General features: G+C 42.7%; 1 protein-coding gene across 2 annotated transcripts in view; it reads left to right on the plus strand.

Moving 5' to 3' along the window:
- The window catches only part of erfl1 (Ets2 repressor factor like 1), a 50,090-nt gene extending 33,778 nt beyond the window's left edge, over positions 1-16,312 (plus strand). For both annotated transcript variants that reach the window (XM_031288569.2, XM_031288572.2), the window contains 5 exons: positions 8,491-8,564; positions 9,238-9,472; positions 11,316-11,493; positions 13,181-13,310; positions 14,912-16,312. In XM_031288569.2, the coding sequence (XP_031144429.1) occupies positions 8,504-8,564; positions 9,238-9,472; positions 11,316-11,493; positions 13,181-13,310; positions 14,912-15,729 (1,422 nt within the window). In that variant the 5' untranslated portion in view covers positions 8,491-8,503 and the 3' untranslated portion in view covers positions 15,730-16,312. The remainder of the gene's footprint in view (positions 1-8,490; positions 8,565-9,237; positions 9,473-11,315; positions 11,494-13,180; positions 13,311-14,911) is intronic.

Here is a 16,312-nt window from a genome sequence, read left to right on the forward strand (position 1 = left end):
GAGTGATGCCATGTTCCTTTATTATCATGAACACGGCTACTGTAGTTTAGTTTGAATCAATCCCTCTGGTGCCATAAACACTCTACTCTACATAAACACACACTGTCTATTAACCTGCAGATGAAAATTGTTCCCAACAAATGCACCGGTTTGGGTAACATCTGCAAAAAAAAAGTGTTTCAGCTGTTCTAAGAAACTTAGCGTGTTAACTTAGCCTGCTTAGTCTGTTAAATAAATTAAACTTTGTATTTGTGACTAATTTTTAAAGGATGACATCTTCAGCAGGGACAAATGGGCTTGGGGCTGAAGGTCGGAAAGTATTGAAAGACAGACTAATGGTCGGTCTATTCATAAGATTTGTTGTCAAGATAGTCTGTATCCTCGACGTTCCACTTCAGGGATTGCTCCGTTGCTGCCAGAAATTCTGCCGGATTTCACTCTTTTCAGTTGGATGTCCATCACCTTCCGTTTTGTTTGTGTTGGAATTTTAAACTCCGGTGGATTTATGAGGACTATGGTTAACTGCTCCTCAGATCTCTGCAGGGTAAAAATCTGACAGCTAGCTAGACTATCTGTCCAATCTGAGTTTTCTGTTGCACGACTTATAAACATACACGTTCCACCAAAACAAGTTCCTTCCTGAGGCTATTTTGGAGCGGCAATCTGACTTTTTCCAGTGCTTAGTGCCGCCCATGACGATTGTGATTGGTTTAAAGAAATGCCAATAAACCAGAGCACGTTTTTCTGCCATCCCGGAATGTTGTTTGGACTAGCCAGACCCTCCTTCGCAGCGCTGTGGAGGAAGGTCTGGCAAAGCGAGACTATTGTCAAGAAGAAAAGTATGACATAACAATTGCCTTATTCTTAAAGCTTTAGTGCGTAACTTTTTGATATTAATGAACGTCCATTACATCCAAGCCATTGCCAAATGAGTTGCTACAAAGCTAATTAAAGGTGCTATGACGTGCTGCTTTTTGGATGCTTTTATATTGGCCTTAGTGGTCCCCTAATACTGAACCTGAAGTCTCTTTCCCGATATTCAGCCTCGGTGCAGAATTACAGCCACTAGAGCCAGTCCCACAATGAGCTTTCCTTAGTATGTCCCATTTCTGTGTCTGTAACTTTAAATGCTATTGAGGAGGAGAGACGGGGGGCAAGATGGAGGGTGGGGGTGTGGCCTTGACCAACTGCCACTTTGCTTGTTTGCAAGCCATGATGTCTCTCTCTCTTTCTCATGGGCGGGCCAAATTCTCTGGGTGGGCAAAGCAGAGAAAGGGGAGGTAACCTTGCTCCTTATGACCTCATAAGGAGCAGATTCCAGATCGGTCCATCTGAGCTTTCATTTTCTCAAAGGCAGAGCAGGATACCCAGGGCTCGGTTTACACCTATCAACATTTTTAGCCACTGGGGGACCATAGGCAGGCTGGGGGAACTCATATTAATGTTAAAAAACCTCATAAAGTGAAATTTTCATGCCATGGGACCTTTAAGACTTTCAGCTCCACACAACTCTCTCTGTATTTCTCAGTATGGCTATGTTCAGAAGATTGTGGCGTCCGGTGACTTTTCCGCGCAGAAACTCGAGTGAAGATAATAACCTCTTCTGAAGAGTCCATCATGTCTTTTTAATCCTCCGTGTCCTCCTCGGTGCTCCTTGGCTACTAGAGCCAACTGCGTAGAGGGGGGGGGCGCGGTCATGGAAGGCTTGTATCATGTGGACTCGCCGACAGTTTTGTTGTCATTACTTAGAATTTCTCATGGGGGGCGGCAGAAACTACGCACTATAGCTTTAAGGTCTGTTATTGGACCACATTTATTGTGGAACAAATTCTGTTGTCATATGGCTGGGTTTTTTTAAAACATATTTTCTGATCCATTGTCCCCCTACCCTGATTTCGCTGATCACATTGGCCTCACAGTCACTATACCCATTATACCCACTGATACATGGAGTATACGTTTCAAACTGAATTTCACCAAATGATATTCTGGTTTGGCGGTTCTGTAAGGTGATAGCCTTTCTCTCGGTGGGAAGGACTGAGTAGCTTTGCCCCTGCAGTGTGGAGTAATAGGTGCTCTGTGGGAGAACAAGCAGAGTGCCAGAGCCTCAGTACTGCTGTAACTATACATCTTGGTTAAATACACTGACAGTACTGCACTGCTGTCTGTTCCTATTACAGTGTTGCACTGAATCCTCACTCTATTATATGACAGTATGATATACTGTGTATAGGGTACACTATGCTCAAGGTACAAAGTAGCAAACATGGAAATTTCGCTGCAACGAAATGGCCCCCAGCGTTAGTGTATGCAGTTCTTTGACTCTTAAACACTACAAAATTTTGCAATGTTTTCAGCAATTTCATTGCAGCTTGTAGTATAGCATAGTTTGTATAGTTTTATATCATATTTCATTAAAAGCGAAAGCCCCTTGTTTTTGCAATATTTTCACAAATCAGTGAACTTCAAGGACAACTAATTGGTTTTGGGTGAGCTAAAAGTTAAGAACATTTATTTTGGTTACCCTTAGAGTCTAAAAGTTTAAGTTAATTAAAGTTAAGACATATCTTATCTCATACTCGTACAGTATATCTTATGGGAGAACCATTCTTATTTATTTGTGCAGGATAGATAGATATTCACCAGCATATTACATTATGCTGTGTGTTTTGAAAAAGGTAAAATATTGTTTAAAAAATCTGATCTAAAACAACTTCATGACAAAACAGAGATAAATCATCAAGTATTCTTTATGTATGACCTATTGAAAATGTTATTGATATGATTTAACCACATCAGAAGAATTATAGGCCAATTTAGTGATACAATTTAATTTAGCGTTGACTTTTCTCTTTGTCATTTGGATGGACAGGTTCTTTTTCCCTCTTCCTGACCAACCTTCCCCCTCCTCTATTCCTCCTCCTCCTCCTCCTCCTCCTCCTCCTCTCTTCTCTCTCCCCTCCTCGTTTTTCCTCTCTCCTTCTTTCCATCTCCTCTAACAAACCCATAGCAGAGTCCCTCTGTTCTTCCACCCTGAGGCTGACCAGTGTGTCAGAGCTAACCAGGGAGAGGAACAGAGGCAAGTATAGAGAAAGGGAGAGAGAGACGGTTCAGTTGGGCCTTTTTCAGGGGCAACCAAAAAAAGGAAGATGAGACAGATGTGCAGAGCCTGTTTCATCTAGTGGAAAAAGAAAGCGGGAGAGGCCAGACTCTTCATGCCTCTCATATTTTTCTATCTTTTTATATCGTGACCCATCACTCTTTCCTTCTTTAGACAGCACTGGAGATATAATGTTGCCTGAATGTCAGGCTGCCCCCCTTCCTCCCTCTACCCCAGTCACTCTGCAGAATTTCAAAACATAGTTGGTAGTACAGTATATTCCGCACACTGTTTCCTTTTCACTCCCGTCAGTGGCCTACTAACCTCGGCTCCAAAAGTATAACAGTTCTGCTGACGGGCGTGGTCCTGTAGATTACCAGCCTTATTGCAAACTTGCATCAGTGTGTGTATGTTATGTTCCAAATATACAGATCTCGTCCAAACACCTGAAACTTATCAAATTCTCACTCTTGGACTCTTTTGAAATACACTTCTAATTTAGTTTTGATCCATCTGTCAGTATAATGACAGTATTAAGTAGCAAACAGACTAATACTAATGTTGCATCAAGTTTGTAGCTAAAAGTAATGACTTAAATTTCATATGACGTTCCAGTTGTTTTTAGAAGACTCTTAATCTTAATCCTTTTCTAATTATGAGCATACTTAATAAGGCTTTCTTCTTTTTCTATTATCTCAGCAGTTTTATTCCAATCAGCAAAAATCAGGAGACATTTTATGACTAAAAAATTATTGGAAATATGATTCCAATAAAAGTTACAAAGTGCTTTATAGGCAAAGGAGCAGAGAAATAAGGCATAGAAGAAAAACAATGCAAACCACAAAAGTTATAAATTCATAAAAAATACAGTTTGAAATTGCTACAATCAATATTTTTATATTCAGAAAGAATCAAATTAATATGCGTAATGGGAAACGGGTCGTATAGTGATGAAGATTTATCAACCGACTCTGCAGTTCCCCTCAGCCTTACAAAGTGTGTGAAAAAGCTTTAAAATCCCACTGTAGACAACCTGCCTAGCAATAATCGACAGACAAACAAAGTTGGCAGCTATAGCTTGTGAAGAAAGTGGAACATTCAGCAGCTAAATAGCCATATACTTTGCTCAGGAGTTGTGGAGAGAAAACAGAGCTAAGAGGGAGTGAATATGGGACTTCATTGACCAAGTGGTCAGAAACACAGCTCCAAATGAATGCTAAAGTTCCTCTTTGTCTGCTGGATGTGTAAATAAGTAACTTTGAGCTGGTGATATTATACATTATCATATTTTGATATTGTGTTTACAGCTGGTTTTCATTGTTCCCATAAGGCCAAAAAATATGTGCACTGATTTGGCCTTTCTGAGACTTTGTGTGTGGTTGTTTGAAAGTCGAACAGCACAATAACCTTTCAGCCTCGACCAGCCTTGACCTAACGTACTGTAAGTGTGTGAGTCCTTGCATCTTTGTAGTGTCCTAAAGACACAGGAAAAACGGTCCCTAAAACCAGCCAACTCTTTCAACTGACGGAATTATCAAAAGCCTCTGACTCATCAACACACCAGAGGGTTTGCAGCAGGAATGTGTGTTTGCTAAAACAAGTGTAGACCTACACTCCACAACATGGGGAGGTGCACAACAGAGGTTTTCTTTGAGCGTTGAAGGTGCTATTGTCAACATGTGACTGTACAGTAACCCGGTGCCCCTATTGTATGTATTTACCATTGATGCCGGTAAGTGTGTGATCCATCATCCAGACTGGGTTTTTATAGGTGGCCTTTTGTGGGAGAGTGGCCCTTTGTCTGGACTGTTGTGTCCACAGTCACTCTGTGTTGCATTTGTGTTTTTGTCTGCATACATGTCTGCACTCAATCAGTACCATCTTTAGTAAACAAAGTGCATTCTCTCTTTCAGCTCGGTAAGATGTGTGTTGGTGTGTCTATATTGATTCGTCGATATCTATGGGCTCCGTGTCTTATTTTTTGTGTAGCTTCTCTGTGTGTGTGTGTGTGTGTGTGTGTGTGTGTGTGCGCGCGCGCCGGCTACCTGAATACCTGTGTATTTGTGGCATATCTGCTCAAGACAGTGTGTTTACTGTGCATGTACAATCCATTACAATCTGTGAGCATCTGTATCTGACAGTCTGTGCATGCATGTGTGTGTTAGAGTGTGTGCGTATGAGGAACAGTATTCCCTGGGCTGCTAGTTATAATGTTTCTGGGGGTGATGGGGGGAACTTGAAAGCCCTGTGCTGCCCAAATCAAAACTAACAAGGAAATGATGGGGGCTCCTTTATCTCCTCTCTGGCCTGGGGGGCCGAGGGGGGCGAGAAAGGGAGACTGGGGAGGGAGAGGAGGAGGAGGGAGGGAGGGGAGGTAGGAGGAGGGGGGGGGGCTGCCTGGCTTCCTCTTTGATTTGTAAAAAATGCATTACCTCCGAAATCAAACGGAAAATTACTGCGCCGAAGCAAAACACACAGAGCAGGAGAGAAAAGGAGATGGGTTGGGCGGAGGAGCAGACAGTGGATAGGTGTGTGTGAATAGAAAGGAGGTGGGAAAGAGGAAAGAAGGATTCACCTGTATAGTTACGCTGTTGGATAGGGAAAGGAAGGATGGATATCGATGTAGGCGGTGTGTAGGTGGTATGAGAGGTAGCTGGAGAGACCCTGACAGATAGAAGCACACATATATATTATCCTCGGAGGGGACAAGCTTATACACGCTGTGGACCACGAGCATATGACAAAGGAAACAGATGATGCAGTATTGATGACCTGTAGCGCACAGGGAAGAGGAAACTTATAGATGACTACCTTGAACACAAAGAATATCTTATTTTTTAAAGACTCATGCCAATCTCCACTGAGGCCTTCAGTCAGATGTACGGGTTATATCAAGTTTAATGGGAAGACATACATTTTGAAAGAGAGCTGTATTCTCATTGTGTGAAGGCCAATGTGTGTTTAGATATCCTACTGGTACAATGAATACAAAGTGATCTAACAGGCTAGTTTTGTGGAAAAAAATCCTGTGTGAAAATGAGGAGCTTTTTATGAAGACGTAACTCATAGCTGTTATTTGAACCCTGGTGATAACTTTGACTCATTATGGGAAAGTGAGCGCGGGCAAAGCCGCAAGGCCAATAGAAAGAGATGAAAAATAAGGAATGATAACATGAATGATGTGAAAAAAAAATACGTGAGTGAGTTAGGATGACTGCCAACTCTATATTTGAAGACAGAAGGAGCGACTTGAAAACAAGAAAGATGAAGAGAGGGACGAGAGAGTGAGAGGGGCCACAATCCAAAGGCTAGAAGCAGGGTGAGAGCGAGTGAGAGATAGATGGATAGAGAGAGTCGGTCAGAGAGAGAGAGAGAGAGAGAGAGAGAGAGAGAGAGAGAAATGCCTGGAGTTAGCAATAATAATTTATACAAACACACCTTAATAATTCACGTTCCATTTCAATGCTGGAGGGAAAATCCAAAATTCACAGAGCATAATTAAATAGAGGCAGAGAGTGAAGGGAGAGATAGAGAGGCCAGCATTAAAGATACCAGTGTAGCAGCAGGGCATCTCTTCCATCTGAGCTTTGTAAGACAACCCTGTTGAAACTGTGATATCTAAACTAGATCCTGTCTCAGATTTCCCTCGATTGTCACGGAAGCACTGAAATCACTTACCTCCTCCTGTCAACAGAAGTCTAAATGCGTTTCTTTAGGACACATTATCATTATAAGCTGTCATTTAATGCACTCTTTGTTTGGGATGTGTTCAGATCACCTGCTCGCACATAAAAAGTTGTGTGACGCAATGCGATGGATTGAATATCAACAGTTTGTCTGAGACTTTCATGCACACCTGTGGTGCTTTCACAGGTGTGATGCTCAGTTGTGTTTGTAAAAACTAGTCTCACATTGCCAGACCTATCTCCACAGGGCTGTGTCAGCGATGGAGTATGGTCTGGCTACACCGCCTATCTTTTCTGAGATAGGGGAAAAACACTCTGGCTTGTTTGTTTTTATTTAAACCAAACACAACCGTCCTGGTTGGCATGCATTGAGCCAGACTAGTAAAAAAATTAAAGGTGCAAAATTACAGTTGAGATATTAAAAAAAATAATTAAAATATCTCCATTATGGGGCGCCCTGGTAGCTTACCTGGTTGAGTGTGTGCCCCGTGTACTAAGACTCAGTCTTTACCGCAGTGGTCCAGGTTTGATTCCTCCCCGGGCCCTTTGTTGCATGTCATCCCTCTCTAGCTCACACTTTCCTGTCTTTAGCTGTCCTATCTATTAATTAGGCCAAAATAGCCCAAAAGAATATTAAAAAAATATATATACCTCCATTATTATATATTTGAGTCAGTTATTGTTTTAGAGAGAAATTTGAATCAGAAATTTGATTTATCTTTTTCAAATATTGTTTAATACTACTATATAATTACCAGTAGAGGAATGTAACCAAGTACATTTACTCAAGTACCATACTTAAGTACAATTTTGAGGTACTTGTCCTTGAGAATTTCCATTTTATGCTACTTTATACACTCCGTTGCCATTTTATTAGGGGCAGCTAGGTTAAACTAAAATAAATCCTACCTCCATGAAAGGTTATAATGTTTTTGTTTAGACCTTATTTGGGAGAGGTGGTGATTCAACTTTCTGGTCATGTTGGAGGCTGTAGTTTGTGGTGCTGTTGGATTGTATTGTCTTATACTGAGAGGTGTTTCTCATTGTTACAAATGCCTAAATCACATAACAAACAAAGCCTTTCCTCTTGTACTATAATAAACCTACCAGTTTCTGTAGCTAATGGTAGTGTACCTGATCATAACGTTGCACATAGAGATCTTTGACTTAACATTGTAGTTTTTTAATTTTAAACTCTACCAAGGAATAGCCAAGCCATATTATATATTAAAAGCTCCTATTTTAATGTATAATATGGCCCAACTTTAACTTGGTTTTCAAAAGTCTATTTAATTCCCTGTGTTCATAAATGCACTATAGGGATGTCCACCATGTTGCATCAGACACAGCCTCAGGTGGCCACACAAGATCACATCCATCAAACACCTGATCTCTACCTAAGACATAAGAAACATAACCTTGCCATATTTCACATCGATTTGAGGTATGTTGTTGAACTCCTATTATGCCCTTAGACCCTTATGCAATACCTCCATTTTCAAAAAAGTTTACATTCTTCAACTTCAACTTCAACTCACTGAAATAAACCTGCTGTGTAGTTGTATCTAGCTTTGGCAAATCTTTTTCAATGAAATGTCTTTCCTCTGGTTTTTCAGAATGTACAAATTCACATGCAAAAGTCAAGTAATCATTGTTTACTGACTTTGTCGTTAACCTCTATGCCATCTCTTTGTTTTGTTCCAGGTGTTGTGGAGGTATGGACTGCAACTGCGTCAGTGATCTGCTGCTCCCCCCGGTGCCCGCACTCTGGACGCCAGGTCAGTCCCACCATCAAGCTCGTGCAAGGGGTATAATTTCTTTGTTGACCAGGTTTGCATAAAGTCATGCATTTTGTAAAATAAACCACTCACGCATGTGCAGACATCTTAAAACGTACCTCTAAATCTAGACTTGGGTCACGTGTGTGAATTGAGTATAACCAGACAGCCAAAACAAGCAAATGATAAAACATAACCATCATCATGAAAATCAAAGTGAAACATGTTAAAATTAATCTCAAACTTTTAGCTCTTTAAAAAGAATTAACCATACACACGCACATTAGTAAACAAATTCAGTCTCTGGTAGTAATTGGTTGTATATCTAATGTTTTTACAAGGCTAGTTAGTGCCTGATTCCCTTTGGGATGAGTCAAAAAGCTACTTAAATCCATCTATGATGTGCATACAGTTGGCTTTTAGAATTCAGGCCCGAGCAGCATCAATCAGATATCTCCCAGCGAGCTGTCATCATCCCACTGACCAATCTGTTGAGGCTAGAGGGCATTAGCACAGACTAACATCGCTCAAGGCACATGCTGTGATATTAAACACATCATCCCTCACCTCCATCACTCATCAGTCATTCAGACAGCGATCCCTCCCAGCAAGCAGCGGGACAAATGACAGGCCCTAACCTCATCCTCCCCTCTTTCCTGTTCCCTCTGCCCAGGGATCGCCTTCCCAGACTGGGCCTACAAGCCCGAGTCAAGCCCTGGGTCCAGACAGATCCAGCTGTGGCACTTCATCCTGGAGCTGTTGCAGAAGGAGGAGTATCAGGGGGTGATCGCATGGCAGGGGGACTACGGAGAGTTTGTCATCAAGGATCCAGACGAGGTGGCTCGGCTGTGGGGGTTAAGGAAATGCAAACCTCACATGAACTATGACAAGCTGAGCAGGGCACTGAGGTATGTGTTTGTGCGCGAGGAGCAACAACACTGTTTGTATCAGAAAAATCAAGATGTTTATCATGCTGCGGTTTACATAAGTTGTTTACTCTTGTTTGGCTAAATCCTCACTTAGGTCTCTCTTTTTCATGTTGGTTTAATGGAAAGATAAAGGTGGGGCTTTTCCTGGGGAACATCAATACCCTCAATTTCTCCTTATCTGTGGACATCCTAATGGAAAGTTCACCATTGAGCTGCCAAATAAAAAATTCAATAGGGATTTCAAAATTAAGCCCCAGTCTGAAATTGCTTGGACTTCTTCAGAGTGGAGAATGGGGAAACTGCTCGGCACCGAACTTGCGGAAGGTGATTAAAATTATACCATTCGCACTCCATACCTTAAGCAGTTTACACCCCCAACCACACACACAGTTTTCTCATGCAAATACACACTACCCCGACTTGTTTCACTACCCCACCCCCCTCCCTTTGCTTTCCTTTGGCCTCTTGTTAATGGGGGCTGTCGTCAGAGTCTAATTGTTATGAATTGGCTGGGGCCACAATTAGCCTTCTTAATTAGCCTCACTTAATTGCTCAATTAAGGGGCACGGCACAATTGCCACGCAAAGCAAAACACGTACACATCATTGCACTGGGCGCAGCCACTGTGAATACATGCTGATGCCTACATGCTGCTGTTTGTTTGATATCGTGTGTCTGCATAATGAAGCGTTGCTCACCAGTATTTAATGCTGAGGTTGTCAAATGCATTCTGTATTTGGTGCACTCCCTGTGGTCAATTTATAACGAAGAAATCTAAGTGCTCAAAGAAATGCCGTCCGAGATTTGAACTTCTGTCTCGCGATAAGACATCCACAGGTTTTTCAATCCCCCCCCCAGCGCTCCCCCACCTGAGCACTCGGCTCCTTTACCTGAGCCAGATGGCTCCACGTTTTGCCTTTACTGTTGATCAACTTTGTATCCTGGCAGACTGTATATTGTGACACCTCAGTGGGTGGCACAGGAAACAGGCATGACGACGGCTCTACATGCCCAGCGGGAGACACCTGAGGTTGTTACCATGGAGACTGCTCTTGTTGTCTTTGTAAAGGTGCTTTGCTGTTGAAAACAGTGGCAGCTTCTCAGTGTCATTTACATTTACAAATCACATTCGTTGGATATTATCAAGTCCAAATTGCTAATGATGATTCATATAAATACCATCCTTCCTAAAATTTAGTAAATTATTTTTACTTTGACAGTGACAAATTTGTGTTTTCTGAATGAAATCAATGTGTTTACTGCATAGAAATACGCTTGGTTTCTCATTTTAAGACACCAATATTTTTCAGGATCATAATAGTATCTTTTCAATTATTTTAATGCAATAATCCATATCATATTATATGTCATAATATAAAACCCATAGTATTTTTCAATTGATAAAATATTGTGCATGGTGAAAGTATTTTCTTTTGTTGTTTTTGTTCTAATGTCGACCTGATGTTTAGGGCCTCTGAAGCTCAAAGGGACTCTGCTTTTTGTCTGCTAACAGCTGAATAAAATTTCCCTTTAAAGAACCATATTGTATTGAATCAAGGCAGTCAGACAGACATGAATTGATTTGAGTAAGGAGGAGATGAATACAAACAGTGGGAAATCAGCCTCGCTCTTGTCCTGCAGCACTGAATTTGTTTACTTATTCATTTCTGTTAGCGATAAGACACAAAACCTTGATGCAAGCATTATATTCATCCTTCCCTCCTCTTTTCCTTTTCCTTTTTCCTTTACCCCCCCCCCCCCACACACACACACACACACACACTCTATGCCTTCTTCATTATCCTCACCTCCTCCTTTGCAGGTATTACTACAACAAGCGCATTTTGCACAAAACCAAAGGGAAGCGTTTCACCTACAAGTTTAACTTCAGTAAGGTTGTGTTGGTGAACTACCCCATCCTGGACATGGCCAACTCTCCCTTCTTTCTGGCCCAGAACCACTTTAACGGGGGCTCCACCGCACCAGACTGCAGCCCAGAGGTACGAAGGGTAGGATGAAGGGACTGGGAGAGGGTGGGATTGGTAGAGGGATTAATTTTGTAAGACAAATATATGCAGTAAATGAAGTGTAAAAAAAAAAAAACCTGAAATTTTAAGTCAGGCACATTTAAGAATACAGACTGAAATCTAAATTCTGACTATATTCGATTTAACTCCTTGGTTAGGTGTGTCTCTATAGCAGGTAATAAAAAATGGTTCTCAAATACACAGGGAATTAAAAAAAGAGAGATAACTGATGCAAATAAAAAAGAAGAAGAAATAGCAAGACGCTATGTGCTCTACACCTTAATTTTTTTATGAATAGTGATTTAATTCAGGTAACTGAAATCCATTACACTCTAGTGATTTTGCTGTTGTATTTCTCAGGCCCCTGCTGTACGTTCGCTTCTTACAAGAGCATGTGTGGTAATCGTCTTATCTATCTTTTATTCACTAACTCTAATGGTAATCATAATCGAATACGTATTATTTGCCCAGAGAGATTGTACATTTTTTACAGAGATAAATGGTATCAGAATGCAGAAAGAAAGAAAACATTTCTAATTTAGTTGAAAAATAATGTTGTGACTTTACTTGAAGTGATGCTATATTTGGAGAAAATAAAACAATGAACAAATCAATTTAAATGTGTTAAAGTGCACACATTGTACACAAGTATTTTTAAACTTGGATGTGAGTGCCAGTGTGAGGATCATTTTATTTTAAACAACTAATGTCCTAGAAACTGCACGTAACTTGAAAGTACAGTAAGAGAGAATCATCCATCATTTGTCTGCACTATCCTTAAGATGGGATAAGGAGACACAGACTCTGAAGGAGACAGTGGAGGGGGACGGTTTTAACTTGTCCTTAAAACAAAAGGAGGCGTTATCCCCTCCTTCTCTCATCCCTGTCTCCGATGGCGTATCCATCTGTCATCGATTGAAAATGAAAGAAATAGAAAGCAAAGGGGTCGCGTCAGATCAGATCAATGGCGGGTCATTAATGCGGTTTGTTAAGCAACGCAGATCTCGCAGCTTGGGAGTACAGTCTCGCCTTTCAAACTTGGGGCTGCGTCGTGACAGATAATATTGATCCAAAGTCCTGCTAGGGGGGTAAAAATCCCCCCTTTGTCCCCTTGATTCCTGAGATTCAATTGTTCCATTTATTTTACCTTGCCTCCTTCTCCTTCACGTATTTAACACAAAATAAATGCAGCCACCGACACACACACACACACACACACACACACACACACAGCTGCCCTACATCCTGAATGGATGTCATTCTCTCAGATCTCAGTCCTATTCGTCCTGTGTCCCTTCACGCAGGACGAAGCCCCACAATCCCTCTCTCTCCTTGTCATTTATCCTTTGTGCCCACAATCTTAATCGCTGGTCTCCATTTGACTCTGTACTCTTCCTGCCTTTGAGTCTCTGAGCCTCTGCGTCCTCCTACCTCCCTTTTTACCCCGAGTCCCATGACACCCCTTTTTATCCTGTCCTTGCTGCGACTCTGTCACTGTTTGCATCACACTCTGCAGGGTGCTGCTGTCAACATATGACTTTACACCGCACAATGCAGCAGGGCCATCAGGGCAGATTTGTAGCAATACCTGTGCTGTATTTGGGAAGTTCACAAATTAATTTAATTATTTTTCTTTTTTCTCCCCCTCTTTGTCGCTCAGGCCATACAGTCCCTGTTTCCTCGTTTGCCAGATTCTGGCAGGGGAACGTCCCTGTTTGATCGTGGGACCACAGCACCAGGGCCCGAAGGAGACAAGCTGAGACTGGATGCATTCCCCTTCCTCAGTTCAGGTGAGCTAATAAAAGTTAGTCAAAAGTGTCAGTGCAAAAATAGGAATCTTTCAGTATTGCAGAGACAAAGCCTTCCTCATTCCTCATTCGGTATAGGCAGCAAACAGACCCTCTTAAACAAAGGGAGAAGGAGAAGGTAGAGATAAATAGGAGAGCAGGGAGAGGAATGAGGATATGGGGAGGCATGAACATTTATTGTTAAAGGAAATAAGAGAGATGGCTGTCCCATTGCAGCCTGTAGTGAGGCTGTGCTTCAGGTGAGAGAGGCCAGGTTAGATGGTGAATTATGCATTTCAGCGGTGGTAAGAAACAAGTTGAAATAAGGAGAAATCATCCACCTTTTCAGCATTATTTTCCGCAATTGTCCTCTTCTTTCTCATTAGTGTCAACGAACACAGTGGAGATTTGTGGATATTTGCCTAATTGTCTGTATACACGCGTTAATGTATCTGTCTTTATTTGTACTTCTGCACGCTCTATACGTGCATCAGAATGTGTACAAATGTGCAGAGCTAGAGAGGCAATGTGTAAACAGATGTACACACACATGCCCTCCTCATCACACAACCTGCCCCCCCTCCTTCCCTACTCTGTTTGTCCTCAGGTCCTATTCCCCCCTTCTTCCCTTCTCACCCTCCTCTCCCTCCCATGTGTCCCTGCTGTCCTAATCCCTTCCCAGGCAGGAAGGCCCTAATTGAGGGTGCAGGCTTCAGTTTGTGGCCTGTGGGCGCCCATTACTGTGTTTTCATAAGCAAGTGAGGCCTGCCTGACTGATTCAATATTCATGTGTCTTCCAGCTACTCCTGGCCCAGCACGCAGAGACTTCACCACTGTCAAATTAGCCCTGCATAGTAAATAACAGAGTGAAAGAGAGAGTGAGGTAGACTGAGAAAGGGTGAGGGTGCAGCAGAGAGAGAGAGAGAATCTTTGAGTTGGTTGTCAGTTGGAAGGAAGTACAGTAGGTGGAGAGGCAATGCTTTTGTTTGTTCATTAAAATTGAATTCGCCTCAAATATACCCCCTTTTGCTGTTATCAAGTAAGGACCTGAATTCAAATATGGTGCTATATTTAATTGGCTTCATCTTAAAGTTAATCTAAAATGATACGTTGACATGTGAAAACATTGGGGGGACAGGAGGTCCCCAGTTTGCAAGTTTACCTTCTGTCAGAGAATTAATTTTGGAAGTACACAGACCAGGGTGCTGATGCATTCTTTATTATTTCTCAGCTACATTTTTAAACAGGGTGACTGCCACCACTGTGATGATGTGGCAACCCATCTCATTAACATACAACAAAACATAATACAATGTTTGGAAGATTTAAACTCTGCCTGATTAGATGTAGTGCAGAATCTTTGTGTTCACATCTGGTTTTTAGCAGCGTAAAGTGGGTGTACTAGTCAGTACTGGCATGCATAAATTAACCATCAGGTTTTTTTGTTGTTGAAAGCAGCCGTGCCAGAATTGGCCCCTGTGGCTTCTGATTATAATTGCTAATACCGATGAGCATAATTAGTGAACATTCTTGGATGTTGTATGTCAAGAAACCTTTGGCCCTTCTGAGAGCTAACCTCCATTTCTGGATTTTCTCTGTCCTAGGTGCCCCATGCTACACCAAACCCCCGTCCCTGCTGGGCCCGTACCCTCGCAACCCACCCTTTGACTACCCCTGGGGCTTCAACCCCTACCTCTCAGGGGCCTTCTCTCTCAATAACTGCCCCAAACTGCCCCCTGGCTCCCTCTACCCCTCCCAGTTTTACCCCAACCCTTTGCAGAGCAGCCTTTCCCAGCTGCCTCACCCCTTCTCCTCCCTGCTCCCCCCAGGGGAGGCAGGTGGGGGTGAGAGGGGAGCAGCGGGGCAAACCGGAGGGACAAACGGCACAGCGGGTGGTCAGCCAGTCAGACTCTGCCTGCCACCCTACCCAGGGAGCCTGTCATTGGGTCGGACGGACATTGGCAACGGGGCGTCATTGGGGGAAAGGGAAAGGGTGGAGGCCAATCCTCTAGGAACGGGGCTGAATCTGGGTCTGGGAGCGGTCGGCCTGGGAGCCGGGACTGGGACAGGCCGGCAGAGCCCCACGGAGAGGAGAGGAGGGGTGAAGCAGGACCCGGAGTCAGACTCAGACCTGGAGATCACAGATCTGAGCGACTGCAGCTCGGACAACGAAAACGAGCACGAATTCAGCATCAGGAAGGAATCCAGCCTGGGCAACCGATCACAGATAGTGTTGAATGGAAAGAAAGGGAGCGTGCTGCCACCCATCTCCTCTCTTCCCCCGACAGTGTCCCCACATCCTCTGAAGAGCCTGATGCCCATCAGTCCCCCACCCCCGTCCCTGCCTCCGTCACTTTCCCCCTCTGTGGCTCTGCATGAAAGACACAGGGAGACAGAGACTCTCAAAATGATACAGATCTAATGCAGTTTCTCCCACGTCCACCATCTTGCCAGTCTGTGCTCTGATAACTCTCTTTTTCTCTCCTTTCTTTTCTCTGAGACACTTTTCTGCTTTAAATTGTCAAACCCCGGATCACTTTTGATAGGTACTTTTTTCAGGAAAAGCAGTTAATGTTCTTTACTTCTAAAATTACTGTTTTCCTGTTTGTTGTGTAAGTGTTTAACTGGCCTACAGTCCATTACACTACCGACTCGTCCATCTTAGGACATGTGGCGCGTAGAGTTTTTAGGGCATCAGCTGTCTGCATCACCATCTTGTCCTTTCTGTTGTGATCTCTCACACCAAATGGTCCCTCCATGGTTTGTAGACTTGTTTTACGCGTTGCCAGCAACTACTCTACAACGTGCTGTCTGCAGCCGAGATATGATAGAAGGCAGTGAGGTGGTAAATTACAACACACCAATGCCTGCCTTGACAAACATTAACAAACAACATCCCTATACTAACAGAACAGAACAACAAATAATGCTCAGATCGATCCAATTTTACAGATTTGTCCTGTAATTCTTGAGATTTAGACTATATATATATATATATATATATA

The sequence above is a fragment of the Sander lucioperca genome, chromosome 10 (genome assembly GCF_008315115.2).
Source record: "Sander lucioperca isolate FBNREF2018 chromosome 10, SLUC_FBN_1.2, whole genome shotgun sequence".
Classification (NCBI taxonomy): domain Eukaryota; kingdom Metazoa; phylum Chordata; class Actinopteri; order Perciformes; family Percidae; genus Sander; species Sander lucioperca.